Here is a 24936-nt window from a genome sequence, read left to right on the forward strand (position 1 = left end):
GATGTTAATATATATGAATCCTTTGTTTGTACAGGGTAATCCTTTTCCTCTTCTCAGTGGTACGCTGTGCTAATATACCAATTTTTCTTTTATTGTTCATTAATGAGACAGTAATTGCCATCAGAATCCTACTGAGAACATAGGCTTTTCAATATAAGAGGCCAAAGGATAGTTTTTGTTGTATTTATAATGATTTTCAGATACATTTTGCTCTGCATGAAATACTACCACCAAAATATTTTCTTTTTTTGAAAGATTATAGGTATTCTGAACATGAATATGTACATGGAAGTGTTCCTCTGGTGAGCAAATTCCCATGGAAAACAAAAGATATATTGCACATTATTTAGAAATGCATAAATAGTAGAAACAAACGTTAAGTGGGCAGATCTCAGTTTCTCTTTTTACTAACGACATGGAAGAGCAACTAACAGAATACTCCTTTTTATCCAAATCCTCTAAACCTACAAAAGGGACTATTTTAAAGAGTTCAGTGTTTGAATGAGAAGCATAACTGTAGTCTTAATATGAGCTGCAACGTACTACAGTGTAAAAATACACAGTCAGCTTCAAATATTGATCATACATGAAGGGCATTTATAGAAAGATTTTATTGTATTGTTGGTTGATACCACTACCTTCAGAGTTTTTATGGTATAAAGATTTCCAGAGCTGGGTGCAGTGGCGCACATCTGTAATCCTAACAGTTCAGGAGGCTGAAGCAGGAGGATCGTGAGTTCAAACCCAGCCTTAGCAACAGTGAGGCACTAAGCAACTCAGTTAGACCCTATCTCTAAAATACTAAAAAGGGCTGGGGATGTGGCTCAGTGGTTGAATACCCCTGAGTCCAATCCCTGGTAGCCAAAAAGAAAAAAAATATTTCTAGAAATACATTTTAAATAATATTTTCTGTCCGTTAAGACCTCACATACTCTACTGCTCTACCATTTAAGAGAGAAATTAACAAAAATTGCAGTCTCTTATTCTTAGACTACACTCTGCACTGTAGCCCTATCATATGTATAGGAAGAAAAGTACCTTTCATGATGTCCTAAATCGGAAAGAAATTCATCTGCATGTCTTTGGAGTTCATTTCCTTCTAAATTTTTTAATTTCTTTAATTCACTCTGTAGAAAAAACCAGAGTTCTTTAGCTCCATTTTCAATTCTCCTTCTTAGTATTTCATGATCTTTTCCTAGACCTGCAGTCAAAGAATAAAAGGAATATCAGAATTTCCAAGATTTAGATAAAATTTTGATATTTTCAATTATTTGTACTAAAGCCAATGTACTGAGTGAGGGAATCACTTATTACTTACCATTTCTGGTTTGTTTCTTATAATTTTCAATCTGTTCTTTGGCTTTAACAAGCTGCTCTTCTAAAATATGTACCCTTCCTGTGGCTGGTCCCTGATCAATGGGGCCTTCTGGTATCCTATAGTTCAGGAAAGAAAATGTATAAACATTTAGCTTTTAAATTATGTAACAAAATACATGCTGAAACATGTTTACTGGTAACTCTGCAAGTCTTTAAACATACCACAAAAAGGTACCAAATGAAAATTTCTCTTCAAAGGTGTACAATTAACCACAAAAGTGGCATGATAATGAGCAAAACCAGAAAATAATAATCTAGCTCATAGATCTATGAACTTGGAGGAGTTAAGAAACTTCAGAGATATTTTGGAAAGACTTTCATACTATTATTTAGAGTGCCATCATCAGTGGCTAAGTGGTTAATAACAAAGGAGAGTGAAGTAAAGGCTTTAAGAGAATAAGGAAGCATATATCTGAATGTGTCTCTGGTCATGTTCAAATATCAAATGCAAAGTAATTCTAAATAATCTGTGTATCAGGCCATGTACATATATATTTCAATTCATGAATTCAAGATTTAGATTACAAAACATTGGGGTTTTTTAAAAATTTATTTTATTTTTTTTGGTTGTAGATGAACACAATATCTTTATTTTTATTTAATTATTTTATGTGATACTGAGGATGGAACCCAGGGCCTCATGCATGTGAGGCAAGCACTGTTCTATTCTTGTCTTTCACTTTCAACTCACTTTCAACTCCAGCCCCAAAACATTGGTTTTATAAGGAAGTGAAAGACAAGGATAGAAGATGAAATATATTAGGAAAAACTAAAGTTTAATGTCCTATTTGCTTCCAATCTACAACAAAAAATACTGGTCAATAATATAAAATGTTGGAACATGGTAGAACAACTACAAGATCTTTTATCAACCTATCTCCACTTTTTTTTTTAAACAAACCATGCCTATTTCTAACATGTTTTGCTTTTTATCTTTTGGCAAGATTTTGTACTCCATTTTGGCATAAATAAGCAAGTAAAAACAATGGTCTCCAAAAGATATCTGTAGCTTAATCTCTAAAACCTGTGAATGTTACCTTATATGGAGTAAGAAACTTTGAATACATGACTAAGGATCCTGAGTCAGAAGACTGCCTCATGGGGGCTACAAAGTAATGGCAAGTGTCCATATATGAATGAAGTACAGAAAAATTTTACTACAAAATAGAAAAAGATCATGTGACTGCTAGCTTTGAAGATAGAGAAAGGACCATGAGCAAAGAATACAATGAATGGCAGGTGCCATGCACCCCTGTAATCCCAGCAACTTGGGAGGCTGAGGCAGGAGGGTCACAAGTTTACCTCACCAATTTAGGGAGAAACTGTCTCAAAACAAAAAGGGCTGGGGATGCAGCTCAGCAGTAGAGTGCCTCTAGGTTGAATTCCCAGAGACACAGACACACAGAGAAATTCAAAGAATGCATTCTTTCCTATAGCTTCCCTAGGAAATGCAGTCCTCTTGACAGCTTCACACTCAGTGAAACTCATTTCAGATGTCTAGCCTCCAAAACTGTTTAGAGAATAAATTTCTATTGCTTTAAACTGTTGTAAAAAATATGGCCAATTTTTAACTCAACGTCTAATTAAATGAGTAAATGTCTATAAAAGTACCCATAGTGTCTAGCAATAAATTTCATGAAGGCTACTGTTATGATGGGTTATAATATCAAAAAATCTGGGACATCTAATTCTTACCATCAAAATTTGTTTAAGGGAACTTGATTTTTAAATTTAGTCAGCAGAACTTAAATGCAAATGTCAACATAGTCCTTTGATGTGAAGAATATGATGATTTTCTTAGAGCTTTTCTAACATTTAAGTATCATGGGAGCCAAATTAACTTTTAATTATCTATGATACTTCAGAATAGATGTTTAGTAAAGAGGCTATTGTAATAGTTAAACCAGAGAATGATAATTACCTGTGAAATTGTATGTATTAACTCTGAACAGGGGCATTAAAAATAACCATCCTCCAATCAGAGTGTCTGAAGTTACAAAATGTGAATGAAAACCCTTCATTTGTACATAAAATTAGGAGCACAATTATCCAATTATAAGCACACACACAAACACACACATATATATATATACACACATGTATATGCACATTCACAAACGAGGTATGTACTGATATACAGTTTTTAAAACAAATGGTTTTTAAAAAACTTGACTCTTTATTTTTCAGAATTAAAGATAGCTAGTTTTTAGAAAAACAATCTAAAAAATAAAATGTCCACCCTTTTAGGATTTATTGTGGTAACAACAGAACATATAACAGGGATGTTCTTTTTTGGAATAATTTAGTGATAGAAAACTCAGACAATAAAAAGAGCATGTCTATATTCTCTTTTTATTTCTTCAAATATTTATGGAATAATATCAGGGGCAAAACAGGCATGGAAAAAATCACAAATGGGAGCTGGGGTTGTGGTTCAGCAGTAGCTTTCCTCTTGTCTCTGGGAAAAGTACTTAGAATCTCTTTAGTAAGTATGTTTTGGCCTACTAAACACAACTTAGAACATTCTAAAGCTTTTTCAGTCTGTATCTCTAAACTTTCAAAATTCCTCAATAAAATCAGTAAGAGTATAAGTTATAGGTTATAGATTAGTTAAAAAATACAGATTATAGATATAAGATTTTGATAAGTGAGACAGGACAATTATAAAGCAAGAACTGTCACAGACAGGCCTAAGACTCCACCTTGCTGCCTTCTATAAAAACTGTTACAAGAGCTGTTTCTGAGAAAATTAAATGAAAGCTGTCTTCTTATAAAAATTATTTTCCTGTACTTTGTACCCCACAGAATGTAATCAACTCAGGATATAATGGTAGTCGTGGTGAGCTACATCGTGGGTTTGAGTACATTTATGGGACTATACAACTTTAAAATAGATTATCGCTGAGCAGAGGCGATATTTTATTTTGACTCGCCATCTCAGAGATTCAGTACATGATGGGTCAACTATATACTCAGAACCCCAAATCAGGCAGAATATCATGGAAGAATGGTGTGGTGAAAGAAAGCTGTTCAGTTCATGACAGCCAGGAAGCAAAGTGAGAAAGAGTAAGGGGCCAGGAACAAAATGTGAACCCCAGAAACATGTCCCCTTGGTGACCCATAGGTTACAAGTTTGCCTTGAGCCTCAGGTGAGACTTTGGGACTTGGATTTTGGGGCAAGCTGGAATTGTTAAGACTGTGGGAACTCTTGCAAATGGACTGAATGTGTTTTTCACTGTGAAACAGGCATGAGTTTTTAGAGGCCAGGGGCAGAATGTATGGTTAGGATATGAGGTTCCCCAGAAGCTCATGTGTGAGCCAATGCAAGAATGTTCAGAGGTAAATTATTAGATTCTAAGAGTTATAACCTAATCAGTGGATTAATCCACTTGAATGGATCAACTAGGTAGTGATTATAGGCTGGAGGAGGAGTGTGGCTGGAAAAAGTAGGTCACTAGGGGACATGCTTCTAGGGTTCATATTTTGTCCCTGGCACCTTACTCTTTCTCACTTTACTTCCTGGCTGTCATAAACTGAATAGCTTTCTTCTACCACATCATTCTGCCATGATATTCTGCCTGATTTGGGGTTCAGACTATATAGTTGGCCCATCATGGACTAAACCTCTGAGAAGGTGAGTCAAAATAAAAATTTCCTCTTCTAAGTTGTTTTTGTTGAGTCTTTTGGTCACAGTGATGCAAAGCTGACTAGCACACTTGGTGAAAATACTGGCCCTGTTATCAAGTTACTCTTCTTTTAAACACTATAGGGTTTTCTACACTACAATATTTCTCAACAATAAAAGCTAATTTTCTTCAAGAATCTCTGGTGAGACTTTTATCTCTGGGCATTGGATATTACAGCAGGTTACCAGTTTATTTACTAAGAGGACATGATAAAATAAACTACTGCAAATCTTGAAGACCATAGAATATTTCTGAATGTCTGGTCCAGGACCCAGCCCTAAAGTTCTAAGTATAAGCATCCTGCAATACAGTTACAAGGCCTTTATATGATGCAGGCAGTATGTCAAGTGGCTTATCATCCATAACCAGTCATTTCCTAGCATGAGTAAGAATTTAGAATACTGTCAAAAATATTCAAGCACATCAAAAAGAAACTAAATTTCCAAAAGAAATATTTGTTTCCTTTCAAGCACACCTTCAATTTTTGAGAAATGCTTTAAGGTCAAGATGAAATAAAGTTGAACCACTACTAAAACTGCACTTGGAGAAGAAGAGGGAAAACAAATACTAGCAAATAATTTGGGTTGTCTTCTTCTCTCTCTTCTTAATTTCTTTTTACAGAAATGATTATCTTACTTATATCCTGATCCTAGAGTAGACACTATATTCTGACACCACTTTTTTTTAATTTTTATTTTTACTTTTATGCTGATGACTGAGTCTGATTTTGCTTATTTCTCACTGATAGGCTAGAAAACTGAGCTAGGCAAAAAAAAAAAAAATTAAGTGGTTTGTTACAAATTTTGTTCCAGAAACCACTAAAATATTTGCAAATTTTTATTTAACTTCTAAATAAACATATCTTCAAATAATATTTCCATCTTTGGAATAGTAAATGTATTACTATGGAAATCTAATATTTTTTCTCCACAATTCAATGATGAAAATAAAGTAATTTGAATTGAAGAAATGAAGGGAACTCCCTAACAAAAAGGAGAAACACCTATGATTCTGGCAAAATTTGACTTTGAAAATATTAATCTCATCCTCTTCAAATTCTTTCCATGTTGTTGACTTAAATTGACCATCTCTATTTTCATCCCTGTTTTCATTTTAATGCAGCTTTAGAAATCCATATTTGAGATCAGAGTATTCAATGAATTACATGGTTCAATTTATTTTATGGAAAAAGTTTCCTAGCTCTCTAGAATCAACCACTTCTTAACATATAAAAGCTAATATAATACAATATTTATTTCTCCCTAATGAGTTCATCACCATTGCATTTCCTATATTAACAGATGAGTGCAGTTTCTGCATGGACTATTCTAAAAAATATTCTGATTTGTTTCTGTTGCTATTAGTTGTGTGCAGTATAATAAAGCTTTGAGATTATTCAAGTAATGATTAATTAAAAAAGAGAAGGAAGAAAAGCAAGCAAGTACTCAAAGCTAAATTAGTCTAGATTTAAATAGATGCATTCATATATTATTTTCTCCACAAAACAAGGATATATACAAGATATATACCCAGACACATCTAAAAGCTGCAACATGTACATTTATGTACATTTATATTCACAGTAGAACACTTTAAAACAAGTTGATAGATTAAAAATATTAGAGTCATGGAAATCTAAGGGTATGACATGTTAATGTGGCTGAATATTTATCACACAAAACCACTGGTTTTCAAAGGGCTTAAGTTTATAAATCACGTGCTTTTTCTTCTACTTATTTTGGTTTGTTCTTGAGTCAATGATGAAAATAATAACTATTATCATGTATAGTACTACCATTATATTCAAGGCCTATGTTTATCATTTAATATGTATTATTTCATTCAAAAACAACTTTAAGATTCCAAATCTACTTAGTGTATAGTCAAAGCTGGAATCCAGACTTTTATTATTCTTGCTTCCTGTTAGTAGAATAAATTAAAACACATTAAGAATATTCATTGTGAGATGAATGAATTAACCCAATGATAGCCTAATTTAGTTTTCTATACTGGTGACAGGTGCTAGAGCCAAATATCCTGTCTTTTTAAGACAGGGGTTCAGAATTCCTAGGCATCCAGAGAAAAATTGTGTTATGCTATCCTGGACTTTATCCCACTCACATCAAGCCACTCTGAGATATGTATCATCCTTAACAGTGTGGATAAGTCAGAGAATCCATCATCACCACTGAAAAAAATCATTCAAATTGCTGGAAAAGCACATTATCTAGAACACCAGTATAGAAATTATTTTCTTTTTTTCAGTACTAAGGATCAAACCCAAGTGGGGTAGGGAAGGGAAGCGTGGAAGGAATACACAAACTCTAAATAGGGCAGAGGGGTGAGAGGGGATGGGAGGGAGCATGGGGTTAGAAATGATGGTGGAATGTGATGGACATTATTATCCAAAGTACATTTTAAAGACATGAATTGGTGTGAATATACTTTATATACAACCAGAGATTTAAAAAAAAAAAATTGTGCTCTATATGTGGAATAAGAATTGTAATGCATTCTGCTGTCATACAGAAATTAAAAAAATTAATAGTAATAATAAGGATCAAACCCAAAGCCTTGCACATGCTAGGCAAGCACTCTACCACTGAGTTATAAATCTCTGGCCCTAAAACTATAGGAGCTAGAGGAAGAGAGATCTTGATAAGAGTTTTAACATATATTAGCTGTGTGACTTTGGGCAAGTTACTAAACATTTCCCAGCCACTATTTCCTCATCTAGACGATGAAAATAACAATAGTACTACAATTTTATTTTGAGGAATAAATTCTCCAAAATAGTAAGAGCTCAATAAATGTTACCTATTAACATTTTTATTGTGTGCTTTTGTGGAATAGCACAAAACACTGTGAAATATATCCTACCTCCCATTATTTTTCTAAATAACATAAGGAATGTGACAACAGCTTCCTGGTATTATGCTGCTGAGGTAAACTCAGTCACTGATCTTTAAAAAAAAAAAAAATTCTACATATCACAGTAAGTGTTTAGATAGGTCCTCCCTAGAAAACACAAAGGACTATAATGTATAGCAAAAACAATGATAAATTTTTAAAGATTTTTTTTAAAAAGGAATACCTTACATTATCAACATCTTATATAGTTGATATTTTTTAGGTTTGATATTTGTGTATTTGGTTTTTTATTATGCTACTTGGAGATGTCAGGTGAAAACTAACAAAATGTAGTAACTTCTCTAGCTGTGATGAAAACCTACACCACCACCTGTATTAGTTCTGAGATGTCCTGCAGGCCTGTTTCTCAGTGTCCTAATGCAAAGCAACCTGGTTCCCTTTCAAATGTGTTACTCCTCTTAATAAGGAGCTATACTTTTTAAAAAAACTCTTCATTTTCCTTATATAAAAAATAATTCACTTTAATTATAAAGCATTTGGGAAAATTCCAGGAAAGTGTAAAGAATAAGATGAAAATTATCAATGTTCAAACATTTTATAATTAAGAATGTAATGGATATTCTTACCTAGTTCTTCTATTTATATAGATTCTATTTTTGTTTTTGCAAAATGACATAATTCTATTAATATGTCTTTGTATTGCATTTTTAATCACTATATCAACTGTCAGTCTATGAGCTTATTTATATGTCTGTGTAGTCCATGTTTTACGATAATCCACATCACAAGTTAGGATAATACTACCTACTGTTATAAATAACTATATTATCAAATCTCAAAAAAAAAAAAAGTTCCAGATGTGAACAACAATATGTCAGTTTTAAATAGCACACCATTCCAAGCAGCATGATGAAATCTCACTCAGTTCTGCTATGTCCCACCTGGGTCCTGAATCTTTGTCCAGTGTATGTATACTGTATAAGGTAATAGCCCTGTGTCACTTAGTAGCTGCTTGTCATGTAATTGTATTCAAGGAAGAAGGTCAGCCCCCCCCCCCAAAAAAAATAAAAAACAATAAAAATTTTAAAAAATAAATAACAATTTTTTAAAAAAATAATAAGGAGCTGTTCCACCAAGGAGCTTTTTCCCTAATCCTCCCCCAGCCAGGTTGAATTTCCCAAATCTCTCCTCTCTGCTTCCCTTCGCTGTCAAATCATGATGAAAGGAGCAAAAAGTACTCACATACTCCTTTTACATTTTGTTTAGAAAGTTCTTCCACTAGTCTATCACTTTTAAATTCCACCTTCCACAGTCTTTAGGCAAGTTCTTTACTACTTCCTAAGTACGATGGCCTTTTCTCCAATTTCCAACAGAATCTTCATTTCTACCTGAGACTTGTTCCCCACTTCTATTACCTTCTTGCTCCTTACTAGAATCACCGGTCAGGCTAAGGAATGTGATGGCTTCCTGGATAGAGACAATCTGAATCTTTTCCTGCTCTCCACTTTCCATAACAAATCCAGACAAAGTTATCAAAAACAACAGAGGTAGAGAGAAATAATGTTTAAGAAATAAAAAGAAAGAACTGGGATTTCGGGAGCTTTCCTCCCTAATCAATTTAGAGAACCAGATTCCTTAAAGTATCAATGATATACTCTTAAATAACAGTTGACAACAACAAGTGAGGGCAATCAGATTTTCTTCTTGACAAAAACAACATTTAATCCTTTAAAGTGATCCAGAAATCTAATTCAAAACAAAACTAGAGGGGCTGGAGTTGTGGCTCTCACCTAGTATGTGTGAGGCGCTGCTGGGTTCAATCCTCAGCACCACATAAAAATAAATAACTAAAATAAAGTATTGTGTCCAACTACAACTTTATATATATATTGAGAGAGAGAGAGAGAGAGAGAGAGAGAGATAATTCTAATGACCATCCAAATTCTGAATCATTGATTCTCAATCTAATGTTAAAGAATACTAAAAAAATAGGAACAGGTTAAGGTAATACTTCTAAATTAAATATATAATACACTGGTGTTTCATGATGCCTATCCTCTTTAGATGAATGTAGCTGAGAGTCATAAAACCAGTAAAATGATCTTCTGAATAGTAGATCTGAGACATTAAATCTCAGCCATGGAGCATATTTCATGAATGCCAACAAAACCAGTAAAGAGCAGACAACACTAAAGAAGCTGAGACTGGCAGGTTCTCTGGCTAACTAAATCTGCATATGTATATTTTTGCCTTTTGTCCCAATTTGTCTCCTCTTATAAAACTGTCTTTGCTCTTGAGTTCTCTGAATTGGTGATTTGAGACAAAGTCTCTCTACTTGTCTTTATAGTTGACTTTGAATAAACCTATTTTCCTGCCAATTTAAACCCATAATATTTGTGGAATATGATGAGCAGTAATGCCTAGCCTCTTGCCCCCACATAGTAACAAAGTATATCCACAAGTAATAATTTTCCACTTGGAGATCAGCTACCAAGTATAATTCAACTCCATGAACAAACTTTGGTGCCATTTAAGTGCTGATATATGGTAAGTGCTCAAGAAACATCTACCAAATGAATGATGCTTTCAAAAATGCCTCAATAACAGTAGCTTTCCAATAAGTAAAAAGAGTGTTTCCCACAAAAGATAGAAATACATGAAATGCATCAATCCCAATGCTGAGGATACACTCTGGTTTAGTTTCAATAAATCAATAGATAGAAAATCCAAAGGGATTATTTGTATCCTAGAGGATAAACTGTCCAGTTCTAAAATGAAATGTCCTTTAATTTTAAAATGAAATTATGAGACAGAAAGAATTACATTCCTTAAATGCAAGCCCAATATCACATCCTCCACTAGAGTCCTTGTTTGCTTTTCACCAAAAGGTGCTGTCTCTCCCAAGCCCTTGATAATTAAGAAAGATTTCACAGAGAACACAATTCCCCTGTAAATGTCATTGCTTGAATGAAGGGAAAAAAATAGGTCATAGGTCAGCTTTTCCTCAATCCATAAATATTGCTGCCATTCTTTTATCCATAAATTACAAATGTGTACTTTATTTCAATTCATATTCTTACAATGTTTTCCTGAACTACTTTCCAACAGAAAAAAACTATAGCACAAAATACAAAGTGAAAGCCATCCAAAGGGATTCAATGACTATTCTAAAAATGAAGCTGGTTCCAAAAAAAAAAAGTGTAAAAAAATTTTTTTAAAAAGTTGCAAAAGTACAAAATTGCAGAAAGGCCTTAATAATTATTTCCTCAAGTTAATAAGCAAATAGAAGCTTTCTGAAGAACTAGGTGAGATCTGGAAGCAATGACCTTTTGTTCATTCCCAGTTTTTTTTTTTTTTTTAAACATCATCTTGCTATACATTTTAGACCTTTTTAGTTATAACCAACTCACACAAAGATACACAAAAAGCCTGCTTTAACAGTGCATACTTCTCACAGTTTATGTGCTAGAATAAGTCTTAAAGAAAACAACTAATTTTCAGCTGAGATATTATAGTGTAGCTTATCTGAGAGATTTAAGACCAAAATAAAGACTCTCTTCAGTATCCCTTAATGTTACCAATGAAAAAAAATGACCTGTTTGCAACATCACAATCATAACACAATTTAACCTTTAATAGCTTAACTGCCTTTCATCTAACAGTATTAAGCTGCTTTGCCAATGATAATCAAGTTATACAAAATCCCAGTGAGGTAAGCATTATCAACAATTGAAAGTTAATCCTTCTGGATTTTTTGGGTATGTACAGGCTGCAATGTAACATAGTTGTTAGAACAAGGGAGTTTAAGTTCAAAGATACAATGTATTACAAGCTCTCAGAAGAAGAATCTCATGCACCTTTCATGTTCTTAAAAACTACAGTCTAGGCCTGGGGTTGTGGCAGAGCTCATGCCTAGCATATATATATAAAGGAAAAAAAACCTTCAATCTAAACCTGAAGTGAATATCAACGGTTTTTTTTCTTTCATTGAAAATAATAACTAACAACTGGCCCAGAAAAAGCCATCTATCATTAATACCAAGTAAATTCTTTTCATGTTAAAATAGAAAAATTTTAAACTAGCTCTACATTCATTTAAGTAACTTTAATGTATTCACACAGCCATTCTCAGGAGAGAACAATTGACCTTTTGTATAAAATTTTGTTTGTTTCTGAAGTGTTACAGAGCTGGGCCTTCTGAGAAACTGAGGCAGCACAAAGGATCCCCCCTTTTCAAACTCCACTCTTGTGATCAAGTCAGAAAGATTTTAGACATGTAACTCAGAGTAGTAGGCATGAGTTTATTGAAAGGATAAGAAAAAGGAAAAGGGACACTCTCAAGGGAGGGAGCGGGTCCTCTCAGAGAAGAGAGGGACAATGTGCCTCTCCTACACTCTAGTTATATTGGGGATCCCAGACAAGTTTCCTGAGAGTCTAGCCCAGGTCTACCTCTTGACTTTTAACTGACAGCAAGATGACATCAGAATTTCAAGTCCCCACTGTCATAGCAACTTTAGGTCACCTTGGCCCATGCTAACCAGTTCTAATTGGATTCTTTTTTTTTAACCCATTGGAATTAAAATTCCAAATTTTAATTGTATTCTTTGTTGACTACCTTTGTTTTAATGTTTAACAGAAAAAAAAATTATTCTAGGTCCAAATTTTTTTTACTCAACATTTAAATTCCGAATAATATAGAATTAATCCAAATCATATAGCAAAGAATTCTGAAAAGTGAATGCACAATGAGTCACATGATCTTTAATAATCTGCACAGTACCATCTTGCATATTGATTTCTTTTATGCTATCAATTGGATTCTTAACCATACATTCTTACAGATTTTATGGTAAGGAAGACCTCCCCTTATTTCCCAGAGTCTTAGGATCTGGCCACAAAAGTCTCCCTCTTCAGGGTAACTTGAGTCCTCTTATCAACATTATTTGGAGCCTGCATTTCTCCTGCTTTTGAAAGGTAGTTTGCTCTGGAATGTGGCATATCCTGTCCATTTATGCCAGGCAGGGCTGCAGGTAAATTGCTTCTTGGAAAAGAAAGCATGTGGGGGTCAGCACAATGGGCCCACTGTATAGAATTATTCTATTAACTTGAGTTCTCAGCATTCTCACCTGCTGTCCCCTAATGGAAGTGTCGACAATGTACTTTCTTTTTCCTCCATAACTATAGATTTTTAAACACATACACATACACACACACACACACACACACACACACACACCATACACACAGCATTGTTAAACAAAATATACAAGAACCTAAAAAATATAATATTTTCCCAAATCAATACAGAAATGTTTCTGTTTTTCCCTTGTAATTAAATGACAAATGTGTAAAATTCCCAAAATATGGCTAATGTGTAAAATTCAGCAACAACACCACCTTTCTTCCCCATGGAGAATTTTATCCAGGCAGATGGAGTACCAGAAGGTGAAAGAACATTACTGTCCTTGTCTTCAGGCATATGATATCAGCCTTAAGTATGAAACCTATTTCTAACAAATGCCAGGAGATGAGAAAAAACATGGCTTAAGTGGGATTTTCACTGAAATATTAAACCCTAAAATTATGTGATTGTGTTTTAGAATCTTTATCTGAAAGTAACAAAGAGAGTATTAGCCTTTTTTATGTGATATGTTCCCACTTCACAAAAGGACTGTAGTTCTCCCATATCCCTAATGTATTCCAGATACTAATAAACATTTAGGAAATGGATGAATGACACACTGGGTTCTGGCATGATGTCATCCAGGCATGAAACCTTTTTTGTTTGGTTAAAAGAGGAAGAGAGAGATCAAGGAATTTTTCCACTGGTATTTTTTCTTTGGCTCCATGATGCACACCTAAAAACAATTTTGCAGGTACAACAAGATGTTAGGATTTCAGCAAAAGCATGAGCTCCTTCTTTTTATCTCTTGTTACAAATTCATGGATATGATCAGTGAAAACCTACTCATTGCAAAGTCATTTCCAATCCCAAAAACTTAGAACTCATATGGTTATAAAAAATACTAAATTTTCTGCCCACAAATTTATGGTCAATTAATGATTCTTATTTTTGTACAAGAAAAATATATAGACTTATAAGGAAAAAGTGAAGTAATAAGTCCTCTCAAATATCAAAGACAGGATGACCTGGAAATAACTATAATAGATTGGATGATCCAATGGTATGTCATGGATTTGTTTCTTTCCTCCACAGATAAAGAGGGTATCTCTGAAAAGATGCACAAGATGCAGTCACCCCAGGGAGGAGGAAGTGAGAGATTAGGTTGATAATGGGAAATACCTTGACACTTGTATGTCCCTTTTGAAGTATTTGAATGCTTTACCATGTCTATGTATCACCTTTTAAAAAACTGTTATCTCTTACTATGCCAAAAATCATTAAATTTATTACTGTATAAGGAAGGAAAAGAAATGAGAGTAGAGATCTTCCCTCTAAGTGAATGAATGTGAATCTCTTGAGTCATGATAAGCAGAATGAATATCAAAGCAAAGGTCTGGGAAGTTCTGTATAATTGTAAGTCTGTGAGCCAAATGTGCATTTTTGAGTTTATACAAGCCTGTTATCCTTTATTTCTTTTATCTGCATTTAAAATAGGTAAATAATACTATTAATAGGCTTTGTTATTTAAGGAAGGGAATTCCTGAAAAAATCAGGATTATTTACCTAAAGGTTTCATCATAAAGAAATTCATCTAGATTATATATAAGAACAAAAAAGTAGTACCCATAAGTGGATTTTATATTTTTCCTCAATAAATACTTCTGAAAATGTTTGTCCCCTGTATAAAGCTGAAGAAAGGAGCAAAACTGAAAAGGAGAAAGAGCTAGCGGAAGAGAATAAAAAGGAGAGACCCCCCCCTTAAAAAAAAAAAAAGAGGAGAGAGGAAAAAGGGAAAGAAGAAAAAAATGTGATAATATGATAATATGCAGTCCTAAGAATCACAATTCATCTTTTAAAAATTACCAATTACATGACAGTTACTTAAGGATTAACATGAAAAAGAAACAGCTACTATTCTCAAAGAGTTTATGACCTGGCCAAAAAGATATATACAAATTATGAGTTGCAGTATATAAAATTTATCATTTGGAATGAGGGTTTTTAGACTATACAAGAATCCTCAGCACCACATAAAAATAAATAAAGTTTAAAAAATTTTTAAAAAAGAATAGATAAATAATGTCAGTGAAGCTAAAGTGTTTAAAAAGTGTAGCCACACCTGCCATCCTAAAAATTAAGAGTTTACTGAGTGACGAAGGAAGCGAAAGACATTTAGAACAGAAGGAAGAGCAGGAATAAAGGAACAGCACTGCGAAAGAGCATGCTGTAGTCAGGAATATGAACTGATATTATATGATGAGCATATGGTACATGGGACTACAGAAGTAAACTTAAAAGGCGAGATTAAGGTGGAAGGTGGAGTACTAGAAATAAAGCCAGAAAATTTGGTAGACCCAATTTTCTTAAACTATAGAAGCATGTTTATTTTAAAAGGAAATTGTGTAAATATTTGACGGGGTTATGATTGATGGTAGTGTTTTAATATAAAACCATTTTTTCTTCAGAACACAAATACACTAACCATTGGTATACAAATTAATGGTAGTATTAAATAATTACCCTATCTTATTAGTGACATCAGGTTCTCTTGGAAATAGTTTGTAACTTATTTTGTTTTAAATGAATTTGAAAGCAAAAAGGCTTTACTTACCATGAGATGGTATATAATTTACATTTGTCGTTAATTTAGATCAACAGCCTCCTCCCAAACAAACCAGTAGTGTTTAACCACACAAAAAATACAGGTGCACCTTTCCTTTCATAAAATAAGGCATATACACATCCTACATACTTGTATATCTGCAAAATCTAACTCCAGGAACATTTACATTTAACATTATTTTATCAGTCCAATCCTCAAGATTCAGTACACTGAATATCACAGACTGTTGCCATCTTTCATGCCTAATTTTGTAAAATTCTCAAAATATTACCTAGAAAACATAATTTTATTCATAAAATATTAATAGCATAAGTACTACATAAGTAAGTTTCCCTTAGTAAAAATTTTCTAAGAAACATACTAATTTCTATCTGCTATTTCTTGTAAAGACAGCAAAAGATCAGTAAACAGAAACTCTAAAGACTTAGGTGTAAAGTCCTTGCTTAGCATCTGGAGGGCCATCTTAAAAAAAAAGTTTTGCTTTCCCACCCAAAGGCCTTTCTAAGAAAGGCTCACTACTCCTGTCATACAACCCAACCCTTCACCAACTGCATTCTTTCCCTATCTATGGAGAGATGTGCCTTTATTTGTCAGCTCTGACGAACTCTCATGTATATCTCTGCCTGGTCTCTTTCATTTCTGTCTCCCAGTTCCTCGCTTTCCTTTCATTAAGACTACTGGGTTAATTATAAAAATAACTATTTGACTAAGGTCATATAATTTCTGGGCTTCACCTTTTTTCTTCTAGAAGGCATAACTTTCCTTAATGTACAAAAATTTTATTTTGTAGTAAATAACTTTTTCCTAAATATGCACAAAAATTCAGTTAACTTAAAATATATCCGTCTAAAATATTTTAAAGTTATGTAACATTCAACAGGTACCCAAATACCTTCCAAATGGAAAAAAGAAAATAAATGAAACAAAAACAAAATCAGATCTATGATTAATGATCTATCCCCAAAAAGGAAGAAATAATTTTCTAAAACTAAACTTTGTATAATTAACCAGTATCGGGGCTGGGGTTGTAGCTCAGTGCTGAGCGCTTGCCTTGCCCTGGGATTAATCCTCACACCACATAAAGATAAACAAATAAAAATAAAGTTCTTGTGTCCATCTACAACAAAAAAATTTTTTTAAAAAATTAACCAGTATCTCCTTTTCTGGGGTTTTAAAAGTTGCTGTTGCTTATCTTCTATTTTAATAACACGTAAAACTTTTTCTTTTCTTACCCATAAGCTCTTTAAGTCTTGTATAAAATAATAGCTCTTCCATGGAATGCTTTTCTCCAGATTAGACTTTAGTCCATCCAGGAATTTTCCTTAGATTAATTGCACATTCAATCAGCAGCAACATACAAGCTAATGAAATGATTTCTACCTTGTTCTACAATTTTGTCACTTTTAGACCTGCTATAGCAAAATCTGAAAACCATTTCATAATACTTAACCATAACACACTATTTTAATAAATGCAGTCATCAATATCCCTTTTAAATTTGCCATATTATTAAAAAAAAAAATAACCATTTGCTCTTTTTTTTTAACCAAGGATTTAACCCAGGGACCCCCGCTTTACCACTGGTTCACATCCCTAAGCCCTTTTTTAATTTTTTTATTTTGAGACAAGGTCTCACTAAGTTGCTTAGAGCCTCACTAAATTAATTGCTGGAGCTGGTCTGGAACTTGTAATCCTCCTGCCTCAGCCTCCCAAGCCACTGGGATTACAGGTGTGCAGCATCATACCTGGCTTCTTGATATTTTTGAACAAACAGGATAATACAGTATTTACTTCTTAAAAATAGTGTATTTCATCTATTTAGACTGCACAAAAGCTCTTAAAGGAATTTTAGTATTACATGTTTAGTATTACATGTTTTATTCTCTGCTATTACAAATGCCAAAAGATCAAAGTTAGATCTCTACCAGTTTATGTAGTACAATTAATAAACTTGTACAATTAATATACGCAACATTATCAACACACAACACCTTTTTAATAACTACAAATCAATAACAATGCCTAAAAATGAACAATAATTAGCTCAATGAGTTTACTATTCTACTTTGAGATAAAGCAAACAAGAACAACATGAACAAAGCAATTACTACACCTCTCACTGCATGCACTGATCTTTCTTTCCATCTGAAGACTTCCTAGCAATAAGCCAAGTCAGAAAGTCTTTAACCCTTTATCTATCATAGGGCTTATAATTTTAAATAATTACTTAAGTTTTTAATCTTATACACATAAGCATGTATGTATACATAATATATGTGTATACATATGTATATTTAACAATAACATTAGAGAGTTTTACAGAATGTAGTATATTGATATTCTTAGCCATACATAAGTAAAATGTATAATTCCCATGGCCACACTTCAATTTATATTAAAGACAATACTGTCTCTAATATTAGTACTGCATTCTGAATCTATATAGGCATCCTAAAATTGTATTAAGTATAAGCACATTACAAACTCTATCAAGATTGACTGATATTTCTTATTGGCTACTTGCAATGTCTAATATATGCCTTAATTATAAGCTTAGAAATCAGGGAAAGGTCATAGTAATTTTCTTGGCATAGGCTTATGTGGTATTAGAAATTTATAAGTGTATTTTACTGAAGAGAAAGAAAATTGATAGACCTATAGTCTACTTGTACATCTAAACCTATTTCACTCTGATAAACTGCTTAATATTTGTGTACCAATTATAAAATGTGAGTTATACTGTTCTTTGTCCAGATTAATTAAGTTAAGCAATCAGTATTTGAGAATTATCCACTCTGTACTGATAACATGGTATTTTCTAGTATATAAGTAGTTGGCCGCCTACCAGGAACTCACAAATTCATGTGTTATGTAATGTGATAATAACAGTAGCATAAGATACACATTAAGAGGACAACCATTGGCCAATTTAACATAAACCCATGCCACCAGCTATAGAAGTGCCTTGGCAGACATGTTTGTGACCCTCTCTCCTTCTCCCATAGTTGACTGAACATGCTAACAAACATCTTATACAAGTTGGACCACTTTCTTTCTACTGGAGTTCATAATCTACTAGATTATGAACTGATTTTCGCTAGTTTCAGATGATCATTCAAACTGAGTTTAGAAAAATTCAGGAGGGGTACGGTACCCATATTTAGTCATGTGCACACTGAAGCAATGAAAGCAGATGGATGGGCAATAAAGAAGAAAAAGGGAGTAAAAAAGGACAAAAAGAGAGAAAAAGAAAGAGAGAACAAAGAGAGAGAAATTTGAGATTTTAAAGGTCTGGGTTTACACCAGCTGTCCAATTTCTGTTTCTAGATCATCATGAGTTCTTTACTACCTGACCCCTGCCCTGCCCCCTGGGTTCCAAATATCCATGTTTCCTTACAAAATAAACTCACATTACAGCAAGGTGGGTTTATTTAATTTGAAAATAAATAAATAAATAACTGACCAAGATGTTTCATTTCTATGGTTTATAAATTAAAAACTCGAGGAGGATTACCAACTCAAAGGCCACACTGAGCTGATAAGTAAATTGTAGAGATGGAATATAAATTTGGATTTGTCTGACTGCAAAGCCTGAATGAAGGAATGTATAAATGAATGAGATTTTACAAACCAGATATACAAACTAGAGATAAATACTGAAATAAATAAATAAATGCTAAAAAAATAATGATAAACAGAATTCACTTGATCTTAAATAAATTAGACTAGGGCCTAGGATGTGATGAAATTTGCCTGAAATCCCAGCTCCATGGAGGTTAAGGCAGGAGAATCATGAGTTCAAGTCAGCCTGGACAGTACAGGGAGACCATATCTTAAAAAAAAGTTATTCCTGTTAATTAATTAAAAGGAAATATATGTGAAAGTACCTAGAATGTGGCACAAAGGATACATTAAAATATTAGAAGAACTTGACTTCTGAATCTACATGTCTTTATCCTTTTGACTTATAGTCTCTACTTCCTCTCTCTTACCATTTGATCTATCATCTTTTAATCTTTATCCCATTTTTAACGTCTTTAATAAGCAAATAGCAACAGTGACAAATAGTAAGTCACTTTCTCTAAACTTCTGAATAAGGAGATTCAAAGTTTGATATTAAGAATTAAACAAAGATTCTTAGATGCCTAATCCAGATGTAATTCAAAAAGCTTAAAGGACATAAAGGTAAACACTGTCTTCCTAAATATTTGTATCACAAAAACGAGATGCCCATTATCAAAATGGGACTGAGGCTGGAGATGTAGCTCAGTTGTAAAATGCTTTCGTAGCATGTGTGAGGTCCCAAGTTGAATTCTTAACATTGCAAAAAATAAAAAATAAGGCAGGGCTAGAAAGAACAAACAGCTTCTATGTCCTTTTATTAATCATTAACATCAAGTTATTGACCTTAAACAAGAATAAACAAAACCCAAAATCACTAGAAGAAAAGAAATAATGAAGATCAGAATAGAAACAGAGACCAAAAGAACAACACAAGAATCAATGACATGGAGTTGATTGTTTTTTTTTTTTTTTTAAAAAGGGGGGGGGGGGGGGGCTGGGGATATAGCTCAGTTGGTAGAGTGCTTGCCTCAAATGCATAAGGCCCTGGGTTCAATCCCCAGCACCCACACACACACACACACACACACAAAAAAAAAAAAACCTGAAAACTAATCAAAAGAGAGAGAAGACTCAAATAAAATTATAAATGAAAAAAAGGAATATTAACAACAGATATTACTGAAATCTAAATGATCTGATCATAGGGAATATTTTGAAAAAAATATATACCAAAATTTGGAAAATCTAGACGAAATGGACCAATTTCTAGACAAATATGAATCTACCGAAATTGAACCTAAGGATATAAAGAAACCAAACTAAATCAATAACAAGCACTGAGACTGAAGCAATAATAAAGTTTCCCAACAAAGAAGTTGAGAACCAGATGGATTCACAGCTGAATTTTATCAGAATTTTTAAGGATTACCAATATTCTTCAAATGATTCCATAAAATAGAAAGAGAAAAAACTCTTCCAAACTCATTGTACAAAGTCAGTATTATCCTATTACCAAAACCTGATAAAGATAGAGCAAAACAAAAAAAAAAAAGCTACAGCCCAATATCCTTGAAGAACATAGATGTAAAAATCCTTAATAAAATACTTGCAAACTGAATTCACTATCACATTAAAAAGATCATATATACCATGATCAAGTTGGTGTTCTTCCAGCTAGTTCTACATATACAAACCAATAAGTCTAATTCACATGAAAACAATCAAGGATGAAAATCTCATGATCATCAATAGATGCAGAAAAAGCCTTTGATAATATTTAACCTTCTTTTATGATAAAAACTTTAAAAATTTAAAAATAACCCAGAATAGAGGGATCATACCTCAACATAATTAAAAAAATATATAAAACAAACCCACAGCCATTATCAAACTGAATGGGGAAAACTGAAAGCATTTGCTCATAAATCAGGAAAGATTCAAGGGTATCCACTCCCATCACTCTTATTCAAGTAATGGACACTTTAGCCAGAGCAATCAAGCAATATAAAGAGATAAAAGGAACACAAATAGGAAAGAAGAAAGTCAAATTATCCTTGTTTTACAGAGATATGATTCTACACCTAGAAAACCCTGAAGAGTGTACCAAAAGTCTCTTAGTACTGAGAAACAAATTTAGCAATGTAGCACAATAAAAATCAACATAGAAAAACTAGAGGCTAGGCATGATGGTGCACACCTGTAATCCCAGTGGCTGGGGAGGCTAAGGCAGGAGGATCACAAGTTCAAAGGCAGCCCCAGCCTCAGCAACTTAACAAGGCCCTAAGCAACTTAGTGAGACCCTGTCTCAAAATAAAAAACAAAATAAACAGGGAGACTACCTCATGAGCCAAGATCCAGGCCAGAACACCCAGGCCAGAACGCCCACACCAGGCCCACGGGACCCACTCTCTCAGTAGGCCCGGTTCACCCCTCCCCTGGCAGGGCAGACACCCACCAGAGCCTATCCTCAGGCCCCTTCCAACCATCAGACTACAGCCTGAGGTCAAGCCCCGCTGAAGGTCAAGCCCAGGGGGAGGTCAAGCCCAGCAGCCCACATCCACCCACACCAACTTGCCCAGGACCCAGACCCAGGATGCAGTAGCATTCATTGAGACACCAGCCGGGTATGGACGCCCAACATCAAGGTGAGGTACAGACAATCTGCATGGGTACTACAAGAATATAGAGAAGAAACTAATATCTCAGATCCATATTGCAAGAAAGGAAGATGCATATACAGCATGAAAAAACAAGGGAGGAAAGTACCCCAAACAAAGCAGGACACTATAACAGAACCCACAGATGCAAAGTTGATGAAATGTCAAAAGCAAAGTTGATGAAATGTCAGAGAAGAGTTCAGAAGATTCATAATTAAAATGATCTGTGAATTAAAGAATGACCTAAATGAGCAAATACAGGCAAAACTGATCACTCCAGCAATGAGATAACAGAGCAAATACAGGTAGCAAAAGATTACTTCCAGAGAGATAGAGACTCTGGAAAAAAAAAAAAAGTCAGAAATCCTTAAAATAAAGGATATACTAAATCAAATAAAAAAACTCAACAGAAAGTATAACCAACAGACTAGATCATTTGGAAGAAACAACATCAGATAATGCAAACAAAGTATACAACCTGGAAAATAAAGTTGAACACACAGTGAAGATAGTTAGAAACCATGAACAGAACATCCAAAAATTATGGGACACCATCAAAAGACCAAATCTAAGAGTTATGGGGATAGAGAAAGGCATAGTTTCAAACCAAACAATTGCACAATCTCTTCAATGAGATTGTATCAGAAAATTTCCCAAGCATAAAGAACGAATTGGAAAATCAAACTTGAGAGGCTTACAGGACACCAAATATACAAAATCACAACAGATCTACACCAAGGCACATTATAATGAAAATGCCTAGCATACAAAACAAGAATAGCATCTTAAAACCTGCAAGAGAGAGGAATCAGATTACAAATGGGGGTGCAGGGGCACGCAATTTGTGTCTCAGCAGATTTTTCAACCCAGACACTCAAAGCCAGGAGATAATGGAACAACATATACCAAGCTCTGAAAGAAAATGGATGCCAACCAAGAATCTTATATCCACCAAAACTAAGCTTTAGATTTGATGATAAAATAAAAATCTCCCATGAAAAAACAAAAGTTAAAAGAATTACAACTACAAGGCCTGCAATAAGGAACATCCTCAGCAAAAAATATTCCAAGAAGAGGAAATGACAAACAATAATAAAACTCAGCAGAGGGTGGGATTACACTGAAGGAAAATCCAATGAGAAGAAAAACCAAGTCACATTAAATACCAAAAGTAAATAAAAATGACTGGGAATACAAATCATTTGTCAACAATAACCCTGAAATGTTAATGGCCTAAACTCACCAAATTAAAAGACACAGACTAGCAGATTGGATAAAAAAAAAAAAAAAAGACCCAACAATATGCTGCCTGGAAGAGACTCATCTCATAGAAAGAGACATCCACTGGGCTGGGGTTGTGGCTCAGCAGTAGAGCACTCGCCTAGAACGTGAGAGGCCCTGGGTTCGATCCTCAACACCACATAAAAACAAATAAACAAAGTAAAGGTATTGTGTCCAACTAAAAAATAAATTACAAAAAAAGAAGAAGAAAAAGACATCCACAGACTGAAGGTAAAGGGTTGGGAAAAAAATCATACTACTCACATGGACTGCGGAAGCAAGCAAAGGTTTCCATACTCACATCAAATAAAGCAGGCTTCAAACTAAAGTCAATTAAAAAGAATAAAGAAGGACACTACATACTGTTCAAGGGAACCATACACCAGTAAGACGTAACAATTATAAATATAAATACCCCAAACGATGTTCATCAAACAAACCCTTCTCAAGTTCAAGAGTCAAACAGACCACAACACAATAATACTGGGTAACTTTAACACACCTCTTTAATCACTAGATAAATCTTCCAAACAAAAACTGAACAAAAAAACTATAGAACTCAATCATACAATCAATAACTTAGACTTAACTGACATATATAGAATATTTCATCCTTCAACAAGAGAATACAATTTCTTCTCAGTAGCACATGGATCCTTCTCTAAAATAGACCATATACTATGCCACAAAGCAACTCTTAGTAAATATAAAAAAGTAGAGATACTACCCTGCATTCTGTCAGTTCATAATGGAATGAAATTAGAAATCAATGATAAAATGAGAAATAAAATCCACTCCAATACCTGGAGACTGAATAATACGCTACTGAATGAACAATGGGTTACAGAAGACATCAAGGAGAAGATTAAAAAAATCTTAGATGTGAATGAGAACACGGGTACAACATATCGAAATCACTGGAACACTATGAAAGCAGATCTATGAGGAAAGTTTATTGTGTGAAGTTCATTCCTTAAAAGAAGAAAAAGTGAACAAATAAATTACTTAACATTACATCTCAAACCCCTAAAAAAAAGAACAACAAATCAGCAGCAAAAGCAGAAGACAAGAAATAATTAAAACTAGAGCTGAAATCAATGAAATTAAAACAAAACAAAACAACAACAAAAAAAAACAATTGAAAAAACTGACCAAACAAGAAGTTGCTTGTTTGAAAAATAAATAAAATTCACAGACCTTTAGCCATGCTCACGAAGAGAAGGAGAGAGAAAACTCAAATCACTAACATATGTGATGAAAAAGGAAATATCACAACAGACACTACAGAAATACAGAAAATAATTAGAAACTATTTTGAAAACTTGTACTGCAATAAAATAGAAGATATCAAAGGCATCAACAAATTTCTTGAGTCATATAATTTCTGCAAATTGAATCAGGATGATATACACAATTTAAACAGATCAATTTCAAGTGCCATCAAAAGTCTACCACAAAGAAAAGTCCAGGACCGGATGGATACACAGCCACGTTCTACGAGACCTTTAAAAAAGAACTAATACCAATACTCTTCAATTTATTTCAGGAAATAGAAAAAGAGGAAACACTTCCAAACTAATTCTATGAGGCCAATATCACTCGGATGGATGGATGAATGGATGGATGGATGGAAGGAAGCAAGGAAGGAAGGAAGGAAGGAAGGAAGGAAGGGAAAAGGAAACTTCAGACCAATATCTCTAAAAAATATGATAAAAAATTCTCTCTCTCTCTCTCTCTCTCTCTCTCTCTCTC

The 24936-nt window shown here is 33.8% G+C and overlaps 1 protein-coding gene across 11 annotated transcripts in view; it reads right to left on the reverse strand.

Moving 5' to 3' along the window:
• The window catches only part of Fut8 (fucosyltransferase 8), a 337433-nt gene that overhangs the window by 134046 nt on the left and 178451 nt on the right, over positions 1-24936 (reverse strand). For 10 of the 11 annotated variants that reach the window (XM_046461672.2, XM_058584583.1, XM_046461671.2 and 7 more), the window contains 2 exons: positions 1319-1434; positions 1039-1201 (listed from right to left, as the gene is read on the reverse strand). In XM_046461672.2, coding sequence (XP_046317628.1) covers positions 1039-1201; positions 1319-1434 — 279 coding nt within the window. Of the gene's footprint in view, positions 1-32; positions 129-1038; positions 1202-1318; positions 1435-24936 lie in introns of all 11 variants that reach the window. The other variant, XM_058584587.1, reaches the window with a different exon arrangement.

This window comes from Marmota monax, unplaced genomic scaffold (genome assembly GCF_021218885.2).
Source record: "Marmota monax isolate L192 unplaced genomic scaffold, Marmota_monax_Labrador192_F-V1.1 WCK01_AAM20220418_F8-fsc00001, whole genome shotgun sequence".
Classification (NCBI taxonomy): Eukaryota; Metazoa; Chordata; class Mammalia; order Rodentia; family Sciuridae; genus Marmota; species Marmota monax.